General features: G+C 47.3%; 1 protein-coding gene across 5 annotated transcripts in view; it reads left to right on the top strand.

Moving 5' to 3' along the window:
* LOC116967431 (protein FAM160B1-like) overlaps positions 1–23,562 on the top strand; it is a 56,815-nt gene that overhangs the window by 25,238 nt on the left and 8,015 nt on the right. For 4 of the 5 annotated variants that reach the window (XM_033013987.1, XM_033013983.1, XM_033013986.1 and 1 more), the window contains 8 exons: positions 376–452; positions 1,609–1,801; positions 3,393–3,556; positions 5,812–5,952; positions 8,365–8,455; positions 10,189–10,332; positions 15,215–15,355; positions 16,633–16,733. In XM_033013987.1, coding sequence (XP_032869878.1) covers positions 376–452; positions 1,609–1,801; positions 3,393–3,556; positions 5,812–5,952; positions 8,365–8,455; positions 10,189–10,332; positions 15,215–15,355; positions 16,633–16,733 — 1,052 coding nt within the window. The remainder of the gene's footprint in view (positions 1–375; positions 453–1,608; positions 1,802–3,392; positions 3,557–5,811; positions 5,953–8,364; positions 8,456–10,188; positions 10,333–15,214; positions 15,356–16,632; positions 16,734–23,562) is intronic. The other variant, XM_033013985.1, reaches the window with a different exon arrangement.

The raw sequence follows: 23,562 nt of genomic DNA, 5'->3' as shown, positions 1-23,562 counted from the left end.
TTATTTTATATTTACCAAGCCAATTTACTTACATATCTGTACGTTTTTGGGGTGTGGGAGTAAACTGAAGATCTCAGAGAAAACCCACGCAGGTCATGGGGAGAACGTACAAACTCCGTACAGACAGAACGCGTTCAAACCTGCAACTCTACCATTGTGCTGTGAAAGCCTGTGTTGCTGCTCAGTGACCCTGCCACCTGGTTACAGGAGGGTGCCAGTCATCTCACCAAGTACCAGCTAACGGTCGGGTGCCTTTTCCCACTTGACCAGCATTCACCAGTTGCGGGTGGAAGCTGTTTGGTCTGTGCTCTCACTGGCTGACCCTGCATTTGCAGCTGCTGCCAGTAACACCTACGTTTCTCTTTCCTCATGCAGGCAACGGCTGCCGCTCTGGCCCGTGAAATCAGGACTCGCTTCTTCCACAAGGTCTTAGAGCCACAACTACTACAGGTGTAAGTTAATTGTCTCCTTTAATGGGGTGTCGTGAAACACGTGTGAATTGAGCGGCCATTTTAACTCTCCGTGAGATGGCATTCAGAGGGTGATGGTGGCGGGTTGGTTTTGTGATCGATGCCTGTGGCTGGCGCTGTCAATTTTGAAGAAGAGTCTTAACCCGAAATGTCACCAAAAAGGCTCAGTCGACCTTGGTTCCAGCTGCAGGCTTGAGTTATAAGGAGAGATTGGACCGGCTGGGACAATTTTCTGGAGTGAAAAGGCTGCGGGACGACCTGATAGAGATGTAAGATCATGAGAGGCAGAGATAAAGAGGATGCTCACTCACTGTCTTTTCCCCAGGGTAGGAAAGTCTGAAAATAGAGGTTATGGATTTAAGTACGAGGGGAAAGATTTAAAGGGACGTATGGGACAAGTTTTTCACACAGTGTGTCTGTGGAATGATCTGCCCAGGAGGTGGTGGAGGCAGATACAATTACAACATTTGAAAAATCATTTTGAATTGCGAATGGATAGGAATGTTTTAGAGCAGGGGTGTCAAACCCGTTGCCCGTGAAGAGGTCCGATCCGGATAATTTCCCCAATGCCAGAGCGGGCTGCAGCTGTCCGCGGTGCCGGATCGGACTGCGTTCGTGTGTGTGCGCCGCGATCCAGCACGCATGAAGTCGCATTTTGCCCCGTGACCTAAATTAGTTTAAATGAATTTGACACCCCTGTTTTAGCGGGATTTGGACCAAATACAGGAAAATTGAATACATTTGGATAGGCGTCTTGGTCCGCGTGGATTAGCATGTCGTATAACTCTGTCAATGGGAGAGTGGTGAACTTGTGGAATGCTGCATTAGAGAAAGCAGTTGAAGCCAAATCATTGACTATATTCAGGGAAGAGTTATTCATGAATATATTCAGGAAGGAGGTAAGAATGTCACTGTCCCATTTTGGGACACATGACAAACAAATACTGTTGACTCATTCTTGGGGCCAGATGGAAGAGAGGGGGCAGGGATGGGGGGGGGGGGGGGGGGGGGTTTGTTGAAAGTTTTGTGATCATGTTGACTAGCCTAGCAGATGTGATGGGCCGAATAGCCTTCTCGTGCTGCTATTGCCCACGTTTCTCTGCACGTGACTGACTATCACCATGTTCACGATGTCTAGGTCGGAGATGGGCATCCTGTCCTCCACCGCACTGCTGACGGGGGTCCTGGCACACATCACGTCCCCCCAGGTGCTGGATGAACTGGTTTGCTTTTTGCTGGGCGATGGGCGACAGGCGGAGGTGCCAGTGGACCCAGGCCGTCCCACACTGCGCTGCCAACTTATAGAGCGTTGCAATCATCTGTGTGACGAGGTGAGCTCCAGCCCAGCACGCCGGGGTCACAGGTCAGGGCAGTGTGGTCATTGTAATGGTGTCAGGCCAGCATGGTGTATAACTGGGGGAGGGGCACACTGACGTTACAGGTCAGTGCAAACTTGTCACGCGTTAACACTCCAGCTCCAGCCACTTTTAGTTTAGAGATACAGAGCAGAAACAGGCCCTTCAGCCCACTGAGTCCGTGACGACCAGCGATCCCCGCACACTAACAATTTCCTATACACACTAGGGACAATTTACAATTTTACCAAGCCAATTAGCCTACAAACATGTTCGTCTTTGGAGTGTGCGAAGTAACCGGAGCTCCCGGAGAAATCCCTTACAGGTCACGGGGAAAACGTACAAACTCCGTACAGACAGCACCGATAGTCAGGATCGAACCCGTGTCTCTGGCGCTGTGGCAGCAACTCTACCGCTGCGCCACCGTGCTGCCCTTCATTCAGTCTTGTTGCAATCTGGTTTGTTAACTGAATCACAAGCTTCTGTGGGTGCAATGGTTGAAAAATACAGGTGAGCCAGGATAATTTGGGTGTACTCCACCCCATAGGCTGGAAGGAAGTAAGTTTGTGCCCATCTCTGAGTTTATATTTGCAACCGAGGTTGATACTGGTGAATGCTTAAACCATGGGCGGCACGATGGCGCAGTGGTAGAGTTGCTGCCTTATAGCGCTGCCTTTGAGACCCGTGTTTGATCCCGACTATGGGTGCTGTCTGTACGGGGCTTGTACGTTCTCCCCATGACCATGTGTGGGTTTTCACCGAGGTTTTGGTTTCCTCCCATACTCCAAAGATGTACAGGTTTGTAGGTTAATTGGCTTGTGTTTGTATACTTAGTATGAGTGTAAATTGTCCCGTGCTTGTAGGCTTGTATTGGTGTGCAGGGATCGCTGGTCGGCGCGGACTCGGTGGGCCGAAGGCCTGTTTCCACGTTGAATCTCTAAACTAAACTAAAATGAACATCTTGATGTTGCAAACCTCACCTTTCTTGCTATCACGTGGCATGATCTCACAGTATCAGCTCATGATGGGAACAGATATAGAAAGATGTTGTCAGGCTGGAAAGGATCAGAGAAGATTCACGCGGATGTTACCAGGACTAAAGGGACTGAGCTATTGGGACAATTTGAACAGGCTAGGACTTTATTCCTTGGAGCGCCGGAGGATGAGAGGTGATCTTATAGAGGTGTATAAGATCACGAGGGGGATAGATAGCGTGAGTCTTTTACGCAGACTACGGGAATCAAGAACCAGAACATATAGATTTAAGGTGAGAGGGGAAATATTTAATAGGAACCTGAGAGGCAATGTTTTCACACTGAGAGTGGTGGGTGTTTGGAACAAGTTGCCAGAGGAGGTAGTTGAGGCAGGTACTATAACAACATTCAAAAGACATTTGAACAGGTCCATGGATAGGAAGGATTTAGAGGGATATGGGCCCAACGCAAACAGGTGGGTTAGTGTAGATGGGGCATCTTTGTCGGTGTGGGCTGGTTGGTGTGAAGTTCCTGTCTCCGTGCTGCATGACCCTGTGCCCTGAGTGAGTTGTACATGTTGTGGATTCTCGTAGATCAGCATGGCCAGTCTCAGATTCTTCGAACAGCTCCTGCAGAAATCTCACGAGCACATCATTTATAACCTGGTGCTGCGGAACCTCAGTGACCGACGTTACGTCTCGCACAACAGCGGACCCGAGGAGGCGGCTGCAGACAGTGAACTACTGGACGAGGCAGAGTAAGGAACTGGGAGAGTTGTCATTAGTGACAGTGATGGTGGGAGCGCTCGGCTGGGCATGAGAGGAGCTGCTTCTGTGCTGGCAGCCCTCTTTGTCTAGCACCTCTTCCTGGGTCTCAGAGGCTCAATCCTCAGCCAATTTACCAAGACGCACAAAGTGCTGGAGTGATTCAGTGGGTCAGGCAGCATCTCGGAAAAAGATAGATTGGGACATTTCAGGTCGCGACCCTTCTTCAATCTGAACAAGGATTCCAACCATGGTCTCCAGGGATGTTGCCTGACCCACTCAGTTACTCTAGCACTTTGTACCTTTTTATAAACCAGCGGCTTCAGTTATTTCTACCAAGAGGCGGCTGTGTCCTCTACTTCCACCTGCTTCTTTGTTTGAAACTCAGACCAAGGTTTGTGAAGAGCTGCAGTACAACACAGTGGAAGTGGTCTGTGGTGCATTCATCTAGTGAGGTGAAGGTGCAAGAACAAGACAGTATAGCACAGGCCCTTCAGCCCACAATGCCTGTGCCAACCATGATGTCAGATTAAACTAACCTTCTCTACCCACACATGATCCATACCCTCTATTCTGAATCAGTCTGAAGAAAGGTCTCGATCCAAAGCGTCACCTATTCCTTCTCTCCAGAGATGCTGATTGTCCCGCAATCTCCCCGCTGAGTTACTCCAGCATTTTGTGTCCCTCCATTCCCTTCCTGTTCATGTGTCTGTCTAAATGCCTCTGAAACATCAATATACTGTCTGCTTCCACCATTCCCCTTGGCAGCATGTTTCAGTCATCTCTGTGTAAAATAACTTACCATGTGCATCGTTTTAAAACTGTCCCCCGGATATCTCCTTAAACCCGTGCCCTCTGGAGTATGACATTTCCACTATGTGGAAAAGGGCTCGGGCTATCTACCTCCAATAATATTGTATACTTTTATCAGGGCTTCCCTCAGATTAATGATTACAGAATCCAAGTTTGTCCAACCTCTCTTTATAACTTTATGAGTTTGAAGAAGGGTCTCCCATTCCTTTTCTCCAGAGATGCTGTCTCACCCGCTGAGTTACCCCACCATTTTGTGTCTACCCCCTCTTTATAACTAATAACTGTATAATCCGTGTAAACCTCTTCTGCACCTGTCTCCAGAATCACCACATCCCTCCTGTAATAGACAATTGACAATAGGTGCAGGAGTAGGCCATTCGGCCCTTCGGCCATTTAATGTGATCATGGCTGATTATCCACAATCAGTATCCTGTTTCTGCCTTCTCCCCATATCCCCTGACTCCACTATCTTCAAGAGCCCTATCTAGCTCTCTCTTGAAAGTATCCAGAGAACTGGCCTCCACTGCCCTCTGAGGCAGACTCACAACTCTCTGTGTGAAGAAGTGTTTCCACATCTCCGTTCTAAATGGCTTACCCCTTATTCTTAAACTGTGGCCCCTGGTTCTGGACTCCCCAAACATCGGGAACATGTTTCCTGCCTCTAGCTTGTCCAAACCCTTAATAATCTTATATGTTTCAATAAGATGCCCTCTCATCCTTCTAAACTCTAGAGTGTACAAGCCCAGCCGCTCCATTCTCTCAGCATATGACAGTCCCGCCATCCCGGAAATTAACCTTGGGGTACCTCACTAGTCACTGCCTGCCATTCTGAAAGGGACTTGTTAATCCTTACTCTTTGTTTCCTGTCTGCCAACCAATTTTCTATCCATGTCAGCGCTCTACTCCCAATACCATGTGCCCTAATATTGCCCACTAATCTCCTATGTGGGACCTTATCAAATGCTTTCTGAAAGTCCAGGTACACTACATTTCTACTATGGGAAATGGGCTTGGGCTATCTCTCTTGTCCAATGGTGCAATCAGAACTGCAGTTTGCTCCAACTGAGGCAGTTCTAGTTTTAGTTTTAAAGACACAGTGTGGAACTATAGCGGTACAGACAAGCATCCGTAGTCAGGATTGAACCCGGGTCTCTTGCGCTGTAAGGAGCAACTCCATCCCTGCACCACCGTGCCACTGTTCAGTATGGTTTCATTGCCTTCTTTACAAGAGATTGGCAATAAATGGCTCAATGACAAAGCCACACATTAACAAATAAAATCAAAGCTGGGAAATAGTATTGGAGTGGACAGTTTTTATTTAACTGCTGTGATCCCATTAAATTGCTGACTCTGTGCCACAGATTGCTCTGCTGTCCATAGGTGGGCATGTACCCAATGACGGACTGACCTGGCTCTCCTCCTATTGTACTCCTAGGGAACTGGAAGATGATCCTTTCTTTACGGATATCTACGTCGGGAGCAGATTCCCAGCCGCGGATTGGCTGGTTGCACCAGCAACAACGCAAGCAGCAGCCAAAACCAATGGAAAACCAGAGGTGAACAGAATAGTCCACAGGTCAGTGAATGAGTGGCCTCTCTCAGCTTCCTGCCTCCAGTCAGTCAAAATGGAGGTCGGAGAGAGGAGGAGAACTTCTTCAAAGTAGGCACACCTTGTCAAGGATCCCGCCCCAAAACTTCACCTCTATCCATGTTCTCCAGGAATTCGCTTGGGCAGCTTACAACAGAGTGATATGAACCTTGATTTCTCCAATTTCAAGTAACCCGTGCATTCCCCCTCTCTCCACCCCAGCCGTCCTCCAAGTTCCAGTGTCCACTTCCATTTATCCCTTTGTTATCACCTCTTCCACAGCCATCAAGGAACTGTAGATGCTGGGGGGTTTTTAAAGCACACATAGTGCTGGTGTAACTCAGCAGGTCAGGCAGCATCACCGGAGAACATGGTTAGCTGATGTTTCAGATCAGGACCCTTCTTCAGAGTAAAAAACGCCCCGACCCAAAAAGTCACCTATCCATCCATGTTCACCAGACTCGCTGACTTACTCCAGCACTTTCTGTCTTTTTTTTAGTATTTGGTTGCTTAATAAATTCCTATTGAACTGTTGCACTAACCCGTCTGTACATTAAACTTAAGGAACTTTGTGTGTATGTTTTTAGATACATTGATAAGATTAACAATGGGATGCTTATATTTCTAAACATTTCTACATAAGATGCTCCTCGCCTTACAAACCCCCAACTTTTGTACAACCTGTACACGTGTGTGAGTGTTTGGGAGACCAGTGGGCGGATTCACTGGCCTGGGGCTACACAGATCTTCTGTTCCTCGGGAACTTCCTACATTAGAAAGTATCTACTTGTATTGAGAGTGGTAAAAAGGCAATATGGGAACATTGATCATAGCACAGGAACAGTCCATCTGCCTCATGATATTTATAACAACCATAATACAACTTTAAATTAACTACATCTGCACGGCTTTCTCTCTCCATTCCCTTCATATGCCTGTCTAAATGCCTCTTAAATGTGGCTATTGTGTCTGCTTCACCTCCACCCTGGCAGCAGATTCCAGCCATCTCTGTGTAAACAAAACTTGTTCCACGCATCTCCCTTCAATTTAAAGCTGTACTCTAATATTTGACTATTCCGCCCTCAGCAAAGGACTCCACACTCTCAGATGTTATGAGCAAGAACTACTCATAAGTTGATAAGGGCATAAGAGCAGAATTAACCCATTCAGCCCATTGCTCTGCCATTCGATCATAGCTGATCGATATTTCCCGCTCAACTCCATTCTCCTGCCATCTCCCCATGATTTAGTTTAGCCTAGTTTAGAGATACAGTGGGGAAACAGGCCCTTCGGCCCACCGGGTCCGTGCCGACCAGCTATCCTGGCACATTGACACTATCCTACACACACTAGGGGCAATGTTTACATTTGCCAATTAACCTGCAAACCTGTACGACTTTGGAGTGTGCGACGAAACCGAAGATCTCGGAGAAAACCCACGCAGGTCATGGGGAGAATATACAAATTCTGTACAGACAGCATTCGTAATCGGGATCGAACCCGGGTCTCCGGTACTGCATTCACTGTAAGGCAGCAACTCTACAGCTGCGCCACCTTGACCGCCCTAATCTTTGATTCCCTTACTAATCAAGAACTAATCTATCTCTGCCTTACAAATACCCATTGGCCGCCTCCACAGTTGTCTGTGGCAATTAATTCCACAGATTCACCACCCTCTGAATAAAGAAATTCCTCTTCATCTCCATTCTACTCCATAGTGATAGTCAGCAAGACTTTGTGTGCGAGGAATTATGTGTCACTACTTTGATTCAGCTTTTTACCAAGGATCCTGAAGATTGACCAGGGCCGGCTGTAGATGTTGTCTATGTGGACTTCAGCAAGGCCTTTGAAAAAGTCCTGCATGTTACACCAGTCTGGAAGAATAGATCACATGTTAGCCATTTCCATACAATGGTGGCTTGGTGGAAGGGTCAGAGGGTGGTAGTGGAGGGTTGTTTTCCTGAGTCTGCAGGGGTGGGTGCCGGTTCCGCTGTTGTTTGTCATTTATATTAACGATTTGGATGACATGGTAAGTTTGCAGACACCACCGAAGTTGATGGTAGTGCAGGACAGTGAAGAGGATTATCTCAAATTTCAATTAGAGGATGTGAGAGAACGCTTTTTCACAAAGAGGGTGGTGACTGTATGGAACGAGCTGCCAGAGAAAGTAGCTCAGAAAGACGACCTTGTTGGCATGGACAAGGTGGGCCAAAGGGCCTGTTTCCATGCTCTATAGCTCTAACCCTAAATTCGATGTTGTGTTTCCGAAATTCTAATAGTGACTACACTTCAAAAGCACTTAATTGACTGTGGCCGGCCTGAAGGGTGCAGGGAAATTGCAGGGCACCAACATTCTCTTCTCCATTTCAAAAGCCTTAGCTTGTGTGCGTTGTGTTGCAGCTTTCTGTGTCTGGTTCCTGATGCAGTGAAGACCTCGCACCTGGTGGCAGGCTCTGGCTACGACACCTATCTCGTGGATGCCCATCGATCGGTAAGACAACAGCGCAGACCGAGTGACCGCTGTTTCCTGAAACCCTGATCCAAAGAATGAAACATTGGATGTGACCAAGCAGGGTGCTGGGTGACTAATGCCTTCTCTTGGCTGATTATGTCACACCACCCAGACTATGGCTCTGTGAACTAGCACACCCATGCCAGCGGCCCTCACCTACCCACCTATACCGGCCGTGTACCAGCTCTTGGTCCACAGCCTTCTGTGCTCGCTTGTTGAATACTGTGGGAGTCTTTCCCTCCAGCCACAGCTGGGACAAACATTCCTGTCTTTCTGACATTTTTACACATCCATCCTTGCTTTGCTCCTGCACTTTTAAAGATGGGCCACCGCAAAAACGTTTACTCTTTGATTCCCTGCTGCATTACTGCTGTGCAGTCTGTGGAAATTATGTTGCAACAGAACATAGAACAGTACAGCACAGGAACAGGCCATTCAGCCCGCTGTGTCTGTGCCGAACATGCCAGATAAACTCCTCAACCGCCAGCAGGTGATCCATAATCCCTCAATACACCTGCATATCCATGTGTTTGAAAGCAACTTTCATATCTACCTCCACCATCATCCTATGTCCTCTAGTCTTTGATATTTCCACCCTGGGGGGAAAGATCCTGTCCACCCTATCTACGTCTTTATATATTTCTATCAGGTCTGCCCTCAACCTCCAGTAATCCAGAGAAAACTATCTAAGTGCGTCCAAACACTTCTTGTAGATAATACCCTCTAATCCAGGGAGCTCTTCTGCGCCGTTCCAAAGCCTCCTCCCTCCTGTAATGGGACGACCAGAAGTGCACACAATTCTCCCAATGCAGCCTAACCAAGCGGTACTGTCACTTCCTGGCTCTTATGCTCAATGTCCCAACCAATGAAGGTGAGCATACCATACACCTCTTAGAGTCATTGAGTGATACATCGTGTAAACAGGCCCTTCAGCCCAACTTGCCCACACTACCCAACATGTCCCAGCTACACCTGCCTGCATTTGGTCCACATCCCTCCAAACTTGTCTTATCCATGTACCTGTCTAACTGTTTCATAAATGTTGGGATAGTCCCTGCCTCAACTACCTCCTCTGTCAGCTTGTTCCATTCACCCACCACCCTTTGTCTTCTCTGCCTGTGTTGCCACTTTCAGGAAGTTATAGACAGACCCGAGATACCTCTGTACATCAGTACTGTTGAGGGTCATCCTACCAAATGGATTCCGTGTCCCACACACCTGTGCCCTCTCTATTCTGTGACCCACACACCTTTGCCCTCTCTGCCCAGTGTCCCACATTTGTCCAGTGTCCCCTTTGTCCAGTGTCCCACACACCTGTGTCCCGTTTGCCCAGTGTCCCACACACCTTTGCCCTCTCTGCCCAGTGTCCCACACACACGTGCCCTCTCTGTTCTGTGGCCCACACGCCTTTACCCTCTCTGCCCAGTGTCCCACACACCTGTGTCCCCTTTGCCCAGTGTCCCACACACCTTTGCCCTCTCTGCCCAGTGTCCCACACACACGTGCCCTCTCTGTTCTGTGGCCCACACGCCTTTACCCTCTCTGCCCAGTGTCCCACGCACCTGTGTCCCCTTTGCCCAGTGTCCCACACACCTTTACCCTCTCTGCCCAGTGTCCCACACACCTTTGCCCTCTCTGCCCAGTGTCCCACACACACGTTGCGCGGGTGGTCGGGTGCTGTTGCCCGTATCCCACCTGTCTCATGCCTGCAGTTCCAGGGATGCTGCGCCAGGGCAGCAACGTGGAGTCGGCCTCAACGTCCTGGTGCTCAGGAACGCTGCCGTCCAGTTGTCGACTTTTACGAAGGAGACTTCCTGAGAATGCTGCTGGACCGAATGTCACAGATTCTGCACCAGGTAACAGGACGGGAAGGGACAGGACAGGACCTGCACCAGGTAATGGGGACAGGACAGGACCTGGCAGATGGGTTGAACAGGTACTTTGGATCTGACTTCACTAAGGAGGACACCAACAATCTTCCTGATATAGTAGTGGCCAGAGGATCTGGGGTGACTGAAGGAAACTGAAGGAAATCAACATTAGGCAGGAAATGGTGTTGGATAGACTGATGGGACTGAAGGCTGATAAATCCCCAGGGCCTGATGGTCTGAAAACGGAATTATAGACCAGTTAGCCTGACATCGGTGGTGGGGAAGATGCTGGAGTCAATTATAAAAGATGAGATAGCCGAACATTTGGATAGCAGTAACAGGATCGGTCCGAGTCAGCATGGATTTACGAAGGGGAAATCATGCTTGACTAATCTTGTGGAATCTTTTGAAGATGTAACTAGGAAAATGGACAAGGGAGAGCCAGTGGATGTAGTGTACCTGGACTTTCAGAAAGCATTTGATAAGGTCCCACATAGGAGATTAGTGGGCAAAATTAGGGCACATGGTATTGGGGGTAGAGTGCTGACATGGATAGAGAAGTGGTTGGCAGACAGTAAACAAACAGTAGGGATTAACGGGTCCCTTTCAGAATGGCAGGCAGTGACTAGTGGGGTACTGCAAGGCTCGGTGCTGGGACCGCAGCTATTTACAATACACATCAATTATTTGGATGAAGGGATTCAAAGTAACATTAGCAAATTTGCAGATGACACAAAGCTGGGTGGCAGTGTGAACTGTGAGGAGGATGCTATGAGAATGCAGGGTGACTTGGACAGGTTGGGGGAGTGGGCAGATGCATTGCAGATGAAGTTTAATGCGGATAAATGTGAGGTTATCCACTTTGGTAGCAAAAACAGGAAGGCAGATTACTATCTAAGTGGCGTCAAGTTGGGAAAAGGGGTAGTACAGCAGGAAGTGAAGAAAGCGAATGGCATGTTGGCCTTTATAACAAGAGGAATTGAATATAGGAGCAAAGTGGTCCTTCTGCAGTTGTACAGAGCCCTAGTGAGACTACACCTGGAGTATTGTGTGCAGTTTTGGTCCCCTAATTTGAGGAAGGACATTCTTGCTATTGAGGGAGTGCAGCGTAGGTTTACAAGGTTAATTCCCGGGATGGCAGGACTGCCATATGCTGAGAGAATGGAGCAGCTGGGCTTGTACACTCTGGAGTTTAGAAGGATGAGAGGATATATTGAAACATTAAGATTGTTAAGGGTTTGGACACACTAGAGGCAGGAAACATGTTCCCGATGTTGGGGGAGTGCAGAACCAGGGGTCACAGTTTAAGGATAAGGAGTAAGCCATTTAGAATGGAGACGAGGAAACACTTTTTCTCACAGAGAGTGGTGAGTCTGTGGAATTCTCTGCCTCAGTGGGCGGTGGAGGCAGGTTCTCTGGATGCTTTCAAGAGAGAGCTAGATTGGGCTCTTAAAAATAGCGGAGTCAGGGGATATGGGGAGAAGGCAGGAACGGGGTACTGATTGGGGATGATCAGGCATGATCTCATTGAATGGCGGTGCTGGCTTGAAGGGCCGAACGGTCTATTCCTGCACCTATTGTCTATTGTACCAGGTAACACGGACAGGACAGTACCTGCGCCAGGTAACGTGGACAGGACAGGACCCACAGCAGGTAATGGGTGAGGGGACAGGACAGATCCTTACACCGTTGTTTGTCCTTTCTCTTTGGACGGTCGGGGTGAGGGAGCGGTGGTGCTGCCTGACGCAGTGCACTCTCAGACCCAGCTCAATGTGGGGGGGCTCACTCAGCTCACAGTCAGGACCTGGCTCCATTTCGACCCTGAGCAAAAGGATCCTGCCCAGGGCTGTGTGTACATGGAGATGGTGCTGGAGTGCCAGGGTGGCACTCTGGTATTGAGGCAGTGCTGTGCAACTGACTGACAGTGTCCCGGGAGCTGTGTCAGTGAGTGCCGCATATTGGAGTGCCCATGGTTTGGATTGAATGTTAACTCAAGTCCTTCCATGGGTGGAGAAACCCTGTAGCACTCACCATGCCCTGAGATGCTGTACGCTTACTGCGACAAAGTGGCGTTTACTTCATTGAGTTGAGTTTATTGTCACATGTACCGACCTACAGTGAACAGCTTTTGTTGCGTGCTAACCAGTCAGCGGAAAGACAATACAATCAGCCATTCACAATGTAATAATAATAATGGATGGGATTTATATAGCGCCTTTCTAATACTCAAGGCGCTTTACATCGCATTATTCATTCACTCCTCAGTCACACTCGGTGGTGGTAAGCTACTTCTGTAGCCACAGCTGCCCTGGGGCAGACTGACGGAAGCGTGGCTGCCATTCTGCGCCTACGGCCCCTCCGACCACCACCAATCACTCACACACATTCACACACATTCACACACAGGCAAAGGTGGGTGAAGTGTCTTGCCCAAGGACACAACGACAGTATGCACTCCAAGCGGGATTCGAACCGGCCACCTTCCGGTCGCCAGCCGAACACTTAGCCCATTGTGCCATCTGTCGTCCCAATGTACAGATACACGATCAAGGGAATAACGTGAATATCGATTAGTGCTAGATAAAGCCAGTAAAGTCCAATCAAAGATAGTCCGACGGTCTTGAAAGAGGTAGATAGTAGTTCAGGACTGCTCTCTAGTTGTTGGTAGGATGGTGCAGTTGCCTTCCCTGAATCTGGAGGTGTGCGTTTTCACACTTCTATACCTTTTGTCTGATGGGGACATGCTGAACCTCCGAAGCTTTCTATGTAAGTAGAAGCATTGGTGAGCTTTCTTGGTCGTTGCTACACTATGGGTGGTGCAGGAAAAGTTATTAATGATATTGACTACTAGGAATTTGAAGTTTTTAACCATTTCTACTTCGACACCGTCAATGCAAACTGGGGTATGTGAACCGCTTCACTTCCTGAAGACCATCCAGCTGAGATTGAGAGAAAGGTTGTTGTCTCGACACCAGGACACCAGGTTCTCCATCTCCTTCCTGAACTCTGCTCATTTGATATCCGGCCCACAATGGAGGTGTTGTTCTCGAATTTGAAAATGGAATTAGATTTGTACATGGCTGCACAGTCGTGGGTGTACAAGTCGTGGGTGTACAAGTCGTGGGTGTACAAGTCGTGGGTGTACAAGTCGTGGGTGTACAAGTCGTGGGTGTACAAGTCGTGGGTGTACAAGTCGTGGGTGTACAAGTCGTGGGTGTACAAGTCGTGGGTGTACAAGTCGTGGGTGTACAAGTCGTGGGTGTACAAGTCGTGGGTGTACAAGTCGTGGGTGTACAAGTCGTGGGTGTACAAGTCGTGGGTGTACAAGTAAAGAAGGGGCTGGAAACGCAGCCTTGTGGAGCCCCAGTGTTAAGGATGATTTGTCCCCTATCCTCACAGAAGCAGCTCCTCTCATGCCCAGCCAAGCGCTCCCACCATCACTGTCACTAATGACAACTCTCCCAGTTCCTTACTCTGCCTCGTCCAGTAGTTCACTGTCTGCAGCCGCCTCCTCGGGGTAACGTCGGTCACTGAGGTTCCGCAGCACCAGGTTATAAATGATGTGCTCGTGAGATTTCTGCAGGAGCTGTTCGAAGATACTGAGACTGGCCATGCTGATCTACGAGAATCCACAACATGTACAACTCACTCAGGGCACGGAGACAGGGACTTCACACCAACCAGCCCACACCGACAAAGATGCCCCAAAATAGCCCATCTGTTCGCATTGGGCCCATATCCCTCTAAATCCTTCCTATCCATGTACTGTCCAAATGTCTTCTAAATGTTGTTACTGTAGTGTACTGTACTGTACCTGATCAACTACCTCCTCTGGCAACTCATTCCATATGTTCTGTACAATCTTTAATTTCTCCATCCAAATCATTGATGGTTGTGAAGGGCTACGGCTTGTAACACCTGGAGAAGAACCCTGAAGATGGGTCTCCACCCGAAACGTCACCTATTCCTTCTCTCCAGAGATGCTGCCTGTCCCGCTGAGTCACTCCAGCATTTTGTGTCCGGTTTATACCAATTGGTCTGTTTGTCAAACGATTTTCCACCCAAGCCGGCGTACTATTCCATAATCACATTGGGAAGTATCGAATCCTTCATGGCACTGAGAGTGTGGGCTGCAGCTTTTCCCCATGGCTGCAGAATCTCACACCATTAACCAGTTTGGGACTGGGGGACGGTGAACATATCTTTACACAGAGTTATGAATCTTTGGAGTTCTCCCTCTAGGCAGCATTGTGGTAGAGTTGTTGCCTTACAGCACTGGAGACCCGGGTTCAATCCTGACTGTGGGTGCTTGTCTGTACAGAGTTTGTACGTTCTCCCCGTGTCCTGCATAGGTTTTCTCCGGGAGCTCCAGTTTCCTCCCACACTCCAAAGACATACAGGCTTGTTGGCGATTGGCTTGTGGTATAATTATAAATTGTCCCTAGTGCGTGTAGGATGGTGTTAGTGTGCGGGGATCGCTGGGTGGCGTGGACTTGGTGGGCCAAAGGGCCTGTTTCCGCACTGTATCTCTAATCTAAACGCTCAGGCTGTGGGTATTTATGACAGGGGTAGTGGTTGAGATTTATTGATTAAGAAGGTGTATTCAAAGAAGGGTGTTAAAGAGTTGGATAGAGGAAGGCAAAGAGTTCATGGAAAGCATTGTAGAGTCTGGAGCCCTGATGGTGATGAACTCTGTTTTAGTGTGGCACAGAATTCTCCACTGTAATGAAGTGATTGTGAATCACTGACCAAATGCTGAGTGTACACTCAGTGAGTGACCAAATGCTCAGTGCCACTAGTTATTCTATTTAAACAGGAATTCCTGATTATATTGCAGATTACAGCCATATTGTTGTTTACCTTTCAGCCCTACGACTTGAATCTTCAGATAACATCGGTGATTTCAGAAGTGGCACTCTTCCCTCACCCTCAGCTGGATGAGTATGTGCTGGATCCATACGTGAGCCTGGGCCCTGGCTGCAGGTCCCTCTTCTCCGTCATTGTACGGGTGAGTATTCATCTGGCACCACTCAGCTGAGAGGTCGATTCTCGGGAAGTGCTGGCGTGACTGGACATACAGGGGTGGCTGCAGCTGGCCTGGGGCATAAATAGGGTAGACAGTCAGAACCTTTCCCCAGGGTGGAAATGTCAAAGACTAACTTTAAGGTGAGGGCAAAGTTTAAAGGAGACGTGCGGGGAAAATGTTTTTACACAGAGGTTGGCGGGTGCCTGGAACGTGCTGTAGGGAGTATAAAATGTAAATTGTTCCTAGCGTGTGTAGGATAATGTTAGTGTGCGGAGATCGCTGATTGGCATGGACTCAGTGGGCTGAAGAGCCGGTTTCCACGCTGTATCTCTAAACTAAACTAAATTCAACATTCATATCGCTGGGTTGGAAGCTGCTCGAGCAAAATATGAGGTGCTGTTCCTCCAATTTGCGTATGGCTGTAATCCATGTACTGATTCTTGGAAGTATCATTTCACAGTGAGACTCTTTACAAGGTATGCACAGGTTTATACAAACCATTTCTAACACATTTCATTGTGGTCCCCCTTACTTCTCGGCGCTCCCATCACGCCGGGTCCACCTTTGTTCTCCCACACCCCACCTTCCTCCCCCCCCCCCACACCGGGCCCTCATTTGTTCTTGGCGGTAAGTCCGTCCTCCGGCCCCCACGTGGCCTGTTCTCGACCACGAGCTCAACCACGTTAACCGCCGGCCTGACCGCGTCCACTTCCGACCCAGAGTGCGGCCACCCGGCTTCTTCACAGAAGTCGAGGAGTCGAGCAGGTGGGGAGTGGTTGAGGCTAGTTGGGAGGAGGGAGGCTAGGACTAGTCTTTGGAGCGCAGGAGGAAGAGCGGTGATCTTATAGAGGTGTACAAAATCATGAGAGGAATAGATTGGGTAGATGCACAGAGTCTCTTGTCTAGAATAGAGGAATCAATAACCAGAGGACATAGGTTTAAGGTGAGGGGGAAAAGATTTAATAGGATCCTCGTGGGTAACTTTTTCATACAGAGGGTGATGGGTGTATGGAACGAGCTGCCGGAGGAGGTAGTTGAGGCCAGGACTATCCCAACATTTAAACAGGTTAATGGACAGGACAGGTTTTGTGGGATATGGGCCATACGCAGGCAGGTGGGTCTAGTGTAGTTGGACACATTGATCGGTGTGGGCAACTTGGGCTGAAGGGCCTGTTTCCACACTGTATCGCTCTATGACTATCATTCTCATTGCTCATTGACTGGGACTTTTTGGGAACTGTACCTTCTTTACTCCTCAGGTAATTGGTGACCTGATGCAGAGGATACAGAGAATCCCACAGTTTGAAGCCAAGTTACTGTTGGTCCGAAAGCAGCTGATGGGATTGGAACCTGAAGACATGTAAGTTGAGGAGAATCATTTAATCATCAACTAATTGTATCCCACCCGAGAGTGGCTGTAATGTTCAATATTTGTGGAACTGTGACATGATGGATAAGTTACTGGCATAACAACTCAAAGAGATGAGATCAAATTCTAATGCATAAATTGGAGAATTAATTAGGTAGGCAGGAACTGTAGATGCCGGTTTACACTGAGGATAGACGACACAAAATGCTGGAGTAACTCAGCGGGTCAGGCAGCATCTCTGGAGAGAAGGAATGGATGACGTTTCAGATCGAGAACCTTATTCAGACCCAAGTCTTCAGTCTAAAGAAGACTTGACCCGTAATGTCACCCATTCCTTCTCTCCAAAGATGCTGCCAGTCCCGCCGAGTTACTCCAGCATTTTGTGTCTATAGTTCGAGAATTAAATTCAGTATCAATAATTAAACACCTGAAGTCATCTCTGGTCTGCTGCCCTTACTGCTCTCCTGATGGCTGCATTGTCATCTTCCTCACTGATCAGACTCCAGTACTGGGCTTCCTGGTGATCCCCTCCTGCAGCCCTCCCTGCCTCTACCCACCCACCCCACCCCACCTCTCCCCACTCTCTCCCTCTCCACCTCCACCCACCCTCTCTCCACCCTCCCGCTCCCCACCTTCTCCTTTTTCTTCCTAGAGACACAAGAGACTGCAGACACTGGAATCTCCCTCTTTAACTCAATTATACCTCTTGCTGCCCCGGCAAGACCAGCAGCATAATCAAGGACGAGTCGCACCTTGATCGTACTTCACTGGCACAAAACGTTATTCCCTGATCATGTATCTCGATTGTAATCATGCATTGTCCTTTCCGCTGACTGGATAGCCCACAACAAAAGCTTTTTGCTGTACCTTGATACGTGACAATAAACTAAACTGAACTATAGTAAAACACAAACTGCTGGATGAACTCAGCGGGTCTAACAGCATCTGTCAGGGGACATGGACAGGTGGCGTTTGGGGTCATGACCCTGTATCAGTCTGACCAACTCACCTGGCAATGTATTCCATTCACTCCCCACCCTCTGTGTAAAATATATTATCTCGCTCATCTCCTTTGAACTGTACCCCTCTTAGTCATAGAGTGATACAGTGTGAAAACAGACCCTTCTTCCCAACTTGCCCACACCAGCCAACATGTCCCAGCTACACTAGTCCCACCTGCCCGCGCTTGGTCCATGTCCCTCCAAACCTGTCCTATCCATGTACCTGTCTAACTGTTTCTTAAACGTTGGGATAGTCCCCGCCTCAACTACCTCCTCTGGCAGCTTGTGTGAAAACATTACCCCTCAGATTCCCATTAAATCTTTTTCCCCTCACCTTAAACCTATGGCCTCTGGTCCTCGATTCCCCTACTCTGGGCACGAGACTCTGCATCTACCCGATCTATTCCTCTCATGATTTTATACACCTCTATAAGATCACCCCTCGTCCTGCTGCGCTTCAAGGAATGGAGTCCCAGTCTACTCAACCTCTCCCAATATTTCAGACCCTCTAGTCCTGGCAACATCCTCGTAAATCTTCTCTGTATCTTCTAAATGCACCTTTCCAGCTTGACAACATCATTCCTATAACATGATGCCCAGAACTGAACACAATACTCTAAATGCGGTCTCACCAACGTCTTATACAACTGCTACATGACCTCCCAACTTCTATACTCAATACTCTAACTGATGAAGGTCAATGTGCCAAAAGCCTTTTTGACCACCATATCTACCTGTGACTCCACCTTAAGGAGATAAGCCTGCACTGCTAGATCCCTCTGCTCTACAACACTACCCAGAGCCCTACCATTCACTGTGTAGGTCCTGCCCTTGTTAGATTTCCCAGAATGTGACACCTCACATTTCTCTGTATTAAATTCCATCACCATTTCTCAGCCCAGTTGGACAATCGATCAAGATCCTGCTGCAATTTTTCACAACCATCTTCACTATCTGCAAAACTACCCACTTTTGTACCATCTGCAAACTTGCTAATCTTGCCTTGTATGTTCTCATCCAAATCATTGTTATAGAGGACAACGGTAACGGGCCCAGCACCAAACCCTGAGGCACACCACTAGTCACAGGCCTCCAGTCCGAGAAGCAACCTTACACCATCACTCTGCTTCCTTCCATGGAGCCAATGTTCTATCCAATCTCTCCTTGGACCACATGCAATCTAACCTTCCAGAGCAGCCGACCATGCGGAACCTTGTTGAATACTTTGCTGAAATCCATGTACACAACATCTACAGCTCTGCCCTCAGCAACTTGTTTGGTCATTTCTTCAAAAAACTCAATCAGAATTGTGAGACACGACCTCCCACGTACAAAACCATGCTAATCAGCCCTTGTCCATCTAAATTGGAAAGAGCCCTGGTTTTCAAGGGAAATTGGACATCTTGTTCGGAAAAAGAGGGAGATCTACAATAATTATAGGCAGCATGGAGTAAATGAGGTGCTTGAGGAGTATAAAGAATGTAAAAGAATCTTAAGAAAGAAATTAGAAAAGCTAAAAGAAGATATGAGGTTGCTTTGGCAAGTAAGGTGAAAGTAAATCCTAAGGGTTTCTACAGCTATATTAATAGCAAAAGGATAACGAGGGATATAATTGGTCCATTGGAGAGACAGAGTGGACAGCTATCTGCAGAGCCAAAAGAGATGGGGGAGATATTGAACAATTTCTTTTCTTCGGTATTCACCAAGGAGAAGGATATTGAATTATGTGAGGTAAGGGAAACTAGTAGAGTAGCTATGGATACTATGAGTTTCAAAGTAAAAGAAGTACTGACACTTTTGAAAAATATAAAAGTGGATAAGTCTCCAGGTCCTGACAGGATATTCCCTAGGACATTGAGGGAAGTTAGTGTAGAAATAGCCGGGGCTATGACAGAAATATTTCAAATGTCATTAGAAACGGGATTAGTCCCCGAGGATTGGCGTACTACGCATGTTGTTCCATTGTTTAAAAAGGGTTCTAAGAGTAAACCTAGCAATTATAGACCCGTTAGTTTGACTTCAGTGGTGGGCAAATTAATGGAAAAGATACATAGAGATAATATATATAAGCATCTGGATAAACAGGGTCTGATTAGGAACAGTCAACATGGATTTGTGCCTGGAAGGTCATGTTTGACTAATCTTGAATTTTTTGAAGAGGTTACTAGGGAAATTGACGAGGGTAAAGCAGTGGATGTTGTCTATATGGACTTTAGTAAGGCCTTTGACAAGGTTCCTCATGGAAGGTTGGTTAAGAAGGTTCAACTGTTGGGTATAAATGCAGGAGTAGCAAGATGGATTCAACAGTGGCTGAATGGGAGATGCCAGAGGGTAATGGTGGATGGCTGTTTGTCGGGTTGGAGGCAGGTGACTAGTGGGGTGCCTCAGGGATCTGTGTTGGGTCCTTTGTTGTTTGTCATGTACATCAATGATCTGGATGAAGGTGTGGTAAATTGGATTAGTAAGTATGCAGATGATACCAAGATAGGGGGTGTTGTGGATAATGAAGAGGATTTCCAAAGTCTACAGAGTGATTTAGGCCATTTGGAAGAATGGGCTGAAAGATGGCAGATGGAGTTTAATGCTGATAAATGTGAGGTGCTACACCTTGGCAGGACAAATCAAAATAGGACGTACATGGTAAATGGTAGGGAATTGAAGAATACAGTTGAACAGAGGGATCTGGGAATAACCGTGCATAGTTCCTTGAAGGTGGAATCTCATATAGATAGGGTGGTAAAGAAAGCTGTTGGTATGCTAGTCTTTATAAATCAGAGCATTGAGTATAGAAGCTGGGTTGTAATGTTAAAATTGTACAAGGCATTGGTGAGACCACATCTGGAGTATGGTGTACAATTTTGGTCGCCCAGTTATAGGAAGGATGTCAACAAAATAGAGAGAGTACAGAGGAGATTTACTAGAATGTTGCCTGGGTTTCAACAACTAAGTTACAGAGAAAGGTTGAATAAGTTAGGTCTTTATTCTCTGGAGCGCAGAAGGTTAAGGGGGGACTTGATAGAGGTCTTTAAAATGATGAGAGGGATAGACAGAGTTGATGTGGATAAGCTTTTCCTTTTGAGAATAGGGAAGATTCAAACAAGAGGACATGACTTCAGAATTAAGGGACAGAAGTTTAGGGGTAACATGAGGGGGAACTTCTTTACTCAGCGAGTGGTAGCGGTGTGGAATGAGCTTCCAGTGGAAGTGGTGGAGGCAGGTTCGATGGTATCATTTAAAAATAAATTGGATAGGCATATGGATGAGAAGGGAATGGAGGGTTATGGTATGAGTGCAGGCAGGTGGGAATAAGGGAAAAGAATTGTTCGGCACGTACTTGTAGGGCCGAGATGGCCTGTTTCCGTGCTGTAATTGTTATATGGTTATATGGTTAAATGCCTGTATATCCTATCCCTCAGAATACTCTAGTAACTTTCCAACAACAGATGTTAAGCTCACCGGCCTATAGTTCCCAGCATTTTCCCTGCAGCCCGTCTTGAATAGAGGCACAACATTTGCCACCCTCCAGTTTTCTGGCCCCTCTCCTGTATTCAAAGACAACTCATAAATTTCTACCAGGGCTCCCGCAATTTCCTCTCTAGTTTCCCACAATGTCCTTGGATATATCTGATCAGGTCCTGGAGATTTGTCTACCTTCATACACGATAGTATCTTCAGCACCTCTTCAACTGTAACACTGACTGCTCTCAAGACACTTCCATTGACTGTCCCAAGTTCCTCTGTCCTCCTGTCTTTCTCCTCGGTAAAATAACTCAATGAGGACCTTTCCATCTCCTGTGGTTCCACACAGTGGGGATTCCTTCGATTCCTGAGAGTTCCACTCTCTCTCTAGTTACCCTTTTTCCTCTTATGTATTTACCTTACCTTTAAGCTCTGCCCTCGGGTCTTTTGACATTTCCACCCTGGGGCAAAGATACTGTCGACCCCATCTATGCCTCTCATCATTTTATATACATCTATCAGGTCTCCCCTCAGCCTCTGATATTCCAGAGAAAACAATCCAAGTCTGTCCAACCTCTCCCTGTAACCAATACCCTCTAATCCTGACATACAGTGCCCTCCATAATGTTTGGGACAAAGACCCGTCATTTATTTATTTGCCTCTGTACTCCACAATTTGAAATTTGTAATAGAAATAGTGCAGATTGTCAGATTTTAATAAAGGCCATTTTTATACATTTTGGTTTCACCATGTAGAAATTACAGCTGTGTTTATACATAGTTCCCCCATTTCCGGGCACCATAATGTTTGGGACGCAGCAGTGTCATGTAAATGAAAGTAGTCATGTCTAGTATTTTGTTTCATATCCTTTGCATGCAATGACTGCTTGAAGTCTGTGATTCATGGACATCACCAGTTGCTGGGTGTCTTCTCTGGTGATGCTCTGCCAGGCCTGTATTGCAGCCATCTTTAGCTTATGCTTGTTTTGGGGGCTAGTCCCCTTCTGTTTTCTCTTCAACATATAAAAGGCATGCTCAATTGGGTTCAGATCGGGTGATTCTTCTTCTTCTTATCGAGTCCACACACAAGATTAGAAGTTGTTCAGTCGGAGCTGAACACACTTCTCGGCATCTGCATACAATGGTGTCTGTCTTGTTGCTTCTTGTGCTTCTTGTGCGTGGTGGTGGAAAGATTGGTGGAAACAGGGCCGCGACGTGAACGCTCTTTCCTTGACCCCATCGGGTGATTGACTTGGCCACTCAAGAATTGACCATTTTTTAGCTTTGAAAAACTCCTTTGTTGTTTTAGCTGTATGTTTGGGATCATTGTCTTGCTGTAGAATGAACCACCAGCCAATGAGTTTTAAGGCATTTGTTTTAACTTGAGCAGATAGGATGTGTCTATACACTTCAGAATTCATTTTGCTACTACCATCAGCAGTTGTATTATCAATGAAGATAAGTGAGCCAGTACCGTCAGCAGCCATACAGGCCCAGGCCATATCACCCCCACCACCGTGTTTCATAGATGAGGTGGAATTCTTTGGATCTTGGGCAGTTCCTTCTCTCCTCCATACTTTGCTCTTGCCATCACTCTGATATAAATTAATCTTCGTCTCATTTGTCCACAAGATCTTATTCCAAAACTGTGATTGCTCTTTTAACTACTTCTTGGCAAACTAATCTGGCCATCCTATTTTTGCAGCTAGCCAGTGGTTTGCATCTTGCAGTGTAGCCTCATGAAGTCTTCAGCAGACAGCGGTCATTGACAAATCCACACCTGATTCCTGAAGAGTGTTTCTGATCTGTCGGACAGGTATTTGGAGAGTTTTTTTTTATTATAGAGAGAATTCTTCTGTCATAGAAACATAGAAAATAGGTGCAGGAGTAGGCCATTCGGCCCTTCGAGTATCCTGTACCTGCCTTCTCTCCATACCCCCTGATCCCCTTAGCCACAAGGGCCACATCTAACTCCCACTTAAATATAGCCAATGAACTGGCCTCAACTACCTTCTGTGGCAGAGAATTCCACAGATTCACCACTCTCTGTGTGAAAAATGTTTTTCTCATCTCGGTCCTAAAAGATTTCCCCCTTATCCTTAAACTGTGACCCCTTGTTCTGGACTTCCCCAACATCGGGAGCAATCTTCCTGCATCTAGCCTGTCCAACCCCTTAAGAATTTTGTAAGTTTTTATAAGATCCCCCCTCAATCTTCTAAATTCTAGCGAGTACAAGCCGAGTCTATCCAGTCTTTCTTCATATGAAAGTCCTGACATCCCAGGAATCAGTCTGGTGAACCTTCTCTGTACTCCCTCTATGGCAAGAATGTCCTTCCTCAGATTAGGAGACCAAAACTGTA

The sequence above is a fragment of the Amblyraja radiata genome, chromosome 39 (genome assembly GCF_010909765.2).
Source record: "Amblyraja radiata isolate CabotCenter1 chromosome 39, sAmbRad1.1.pri, whole genome shotgun sequence".
Classification (NCBI taxonomy): domain Eukaryota; kingdom Metazoa; phylum Chordata; class Chondrichthyes; order Rajiformes; family Rajidae; genus Amblyraja; species Amblyraja radiata.
The sequence above is the reverse complement of the archived record's forward strand: the minus strand, read 5'-3'. Positions and strand labels throughout refer to the sequence as shown.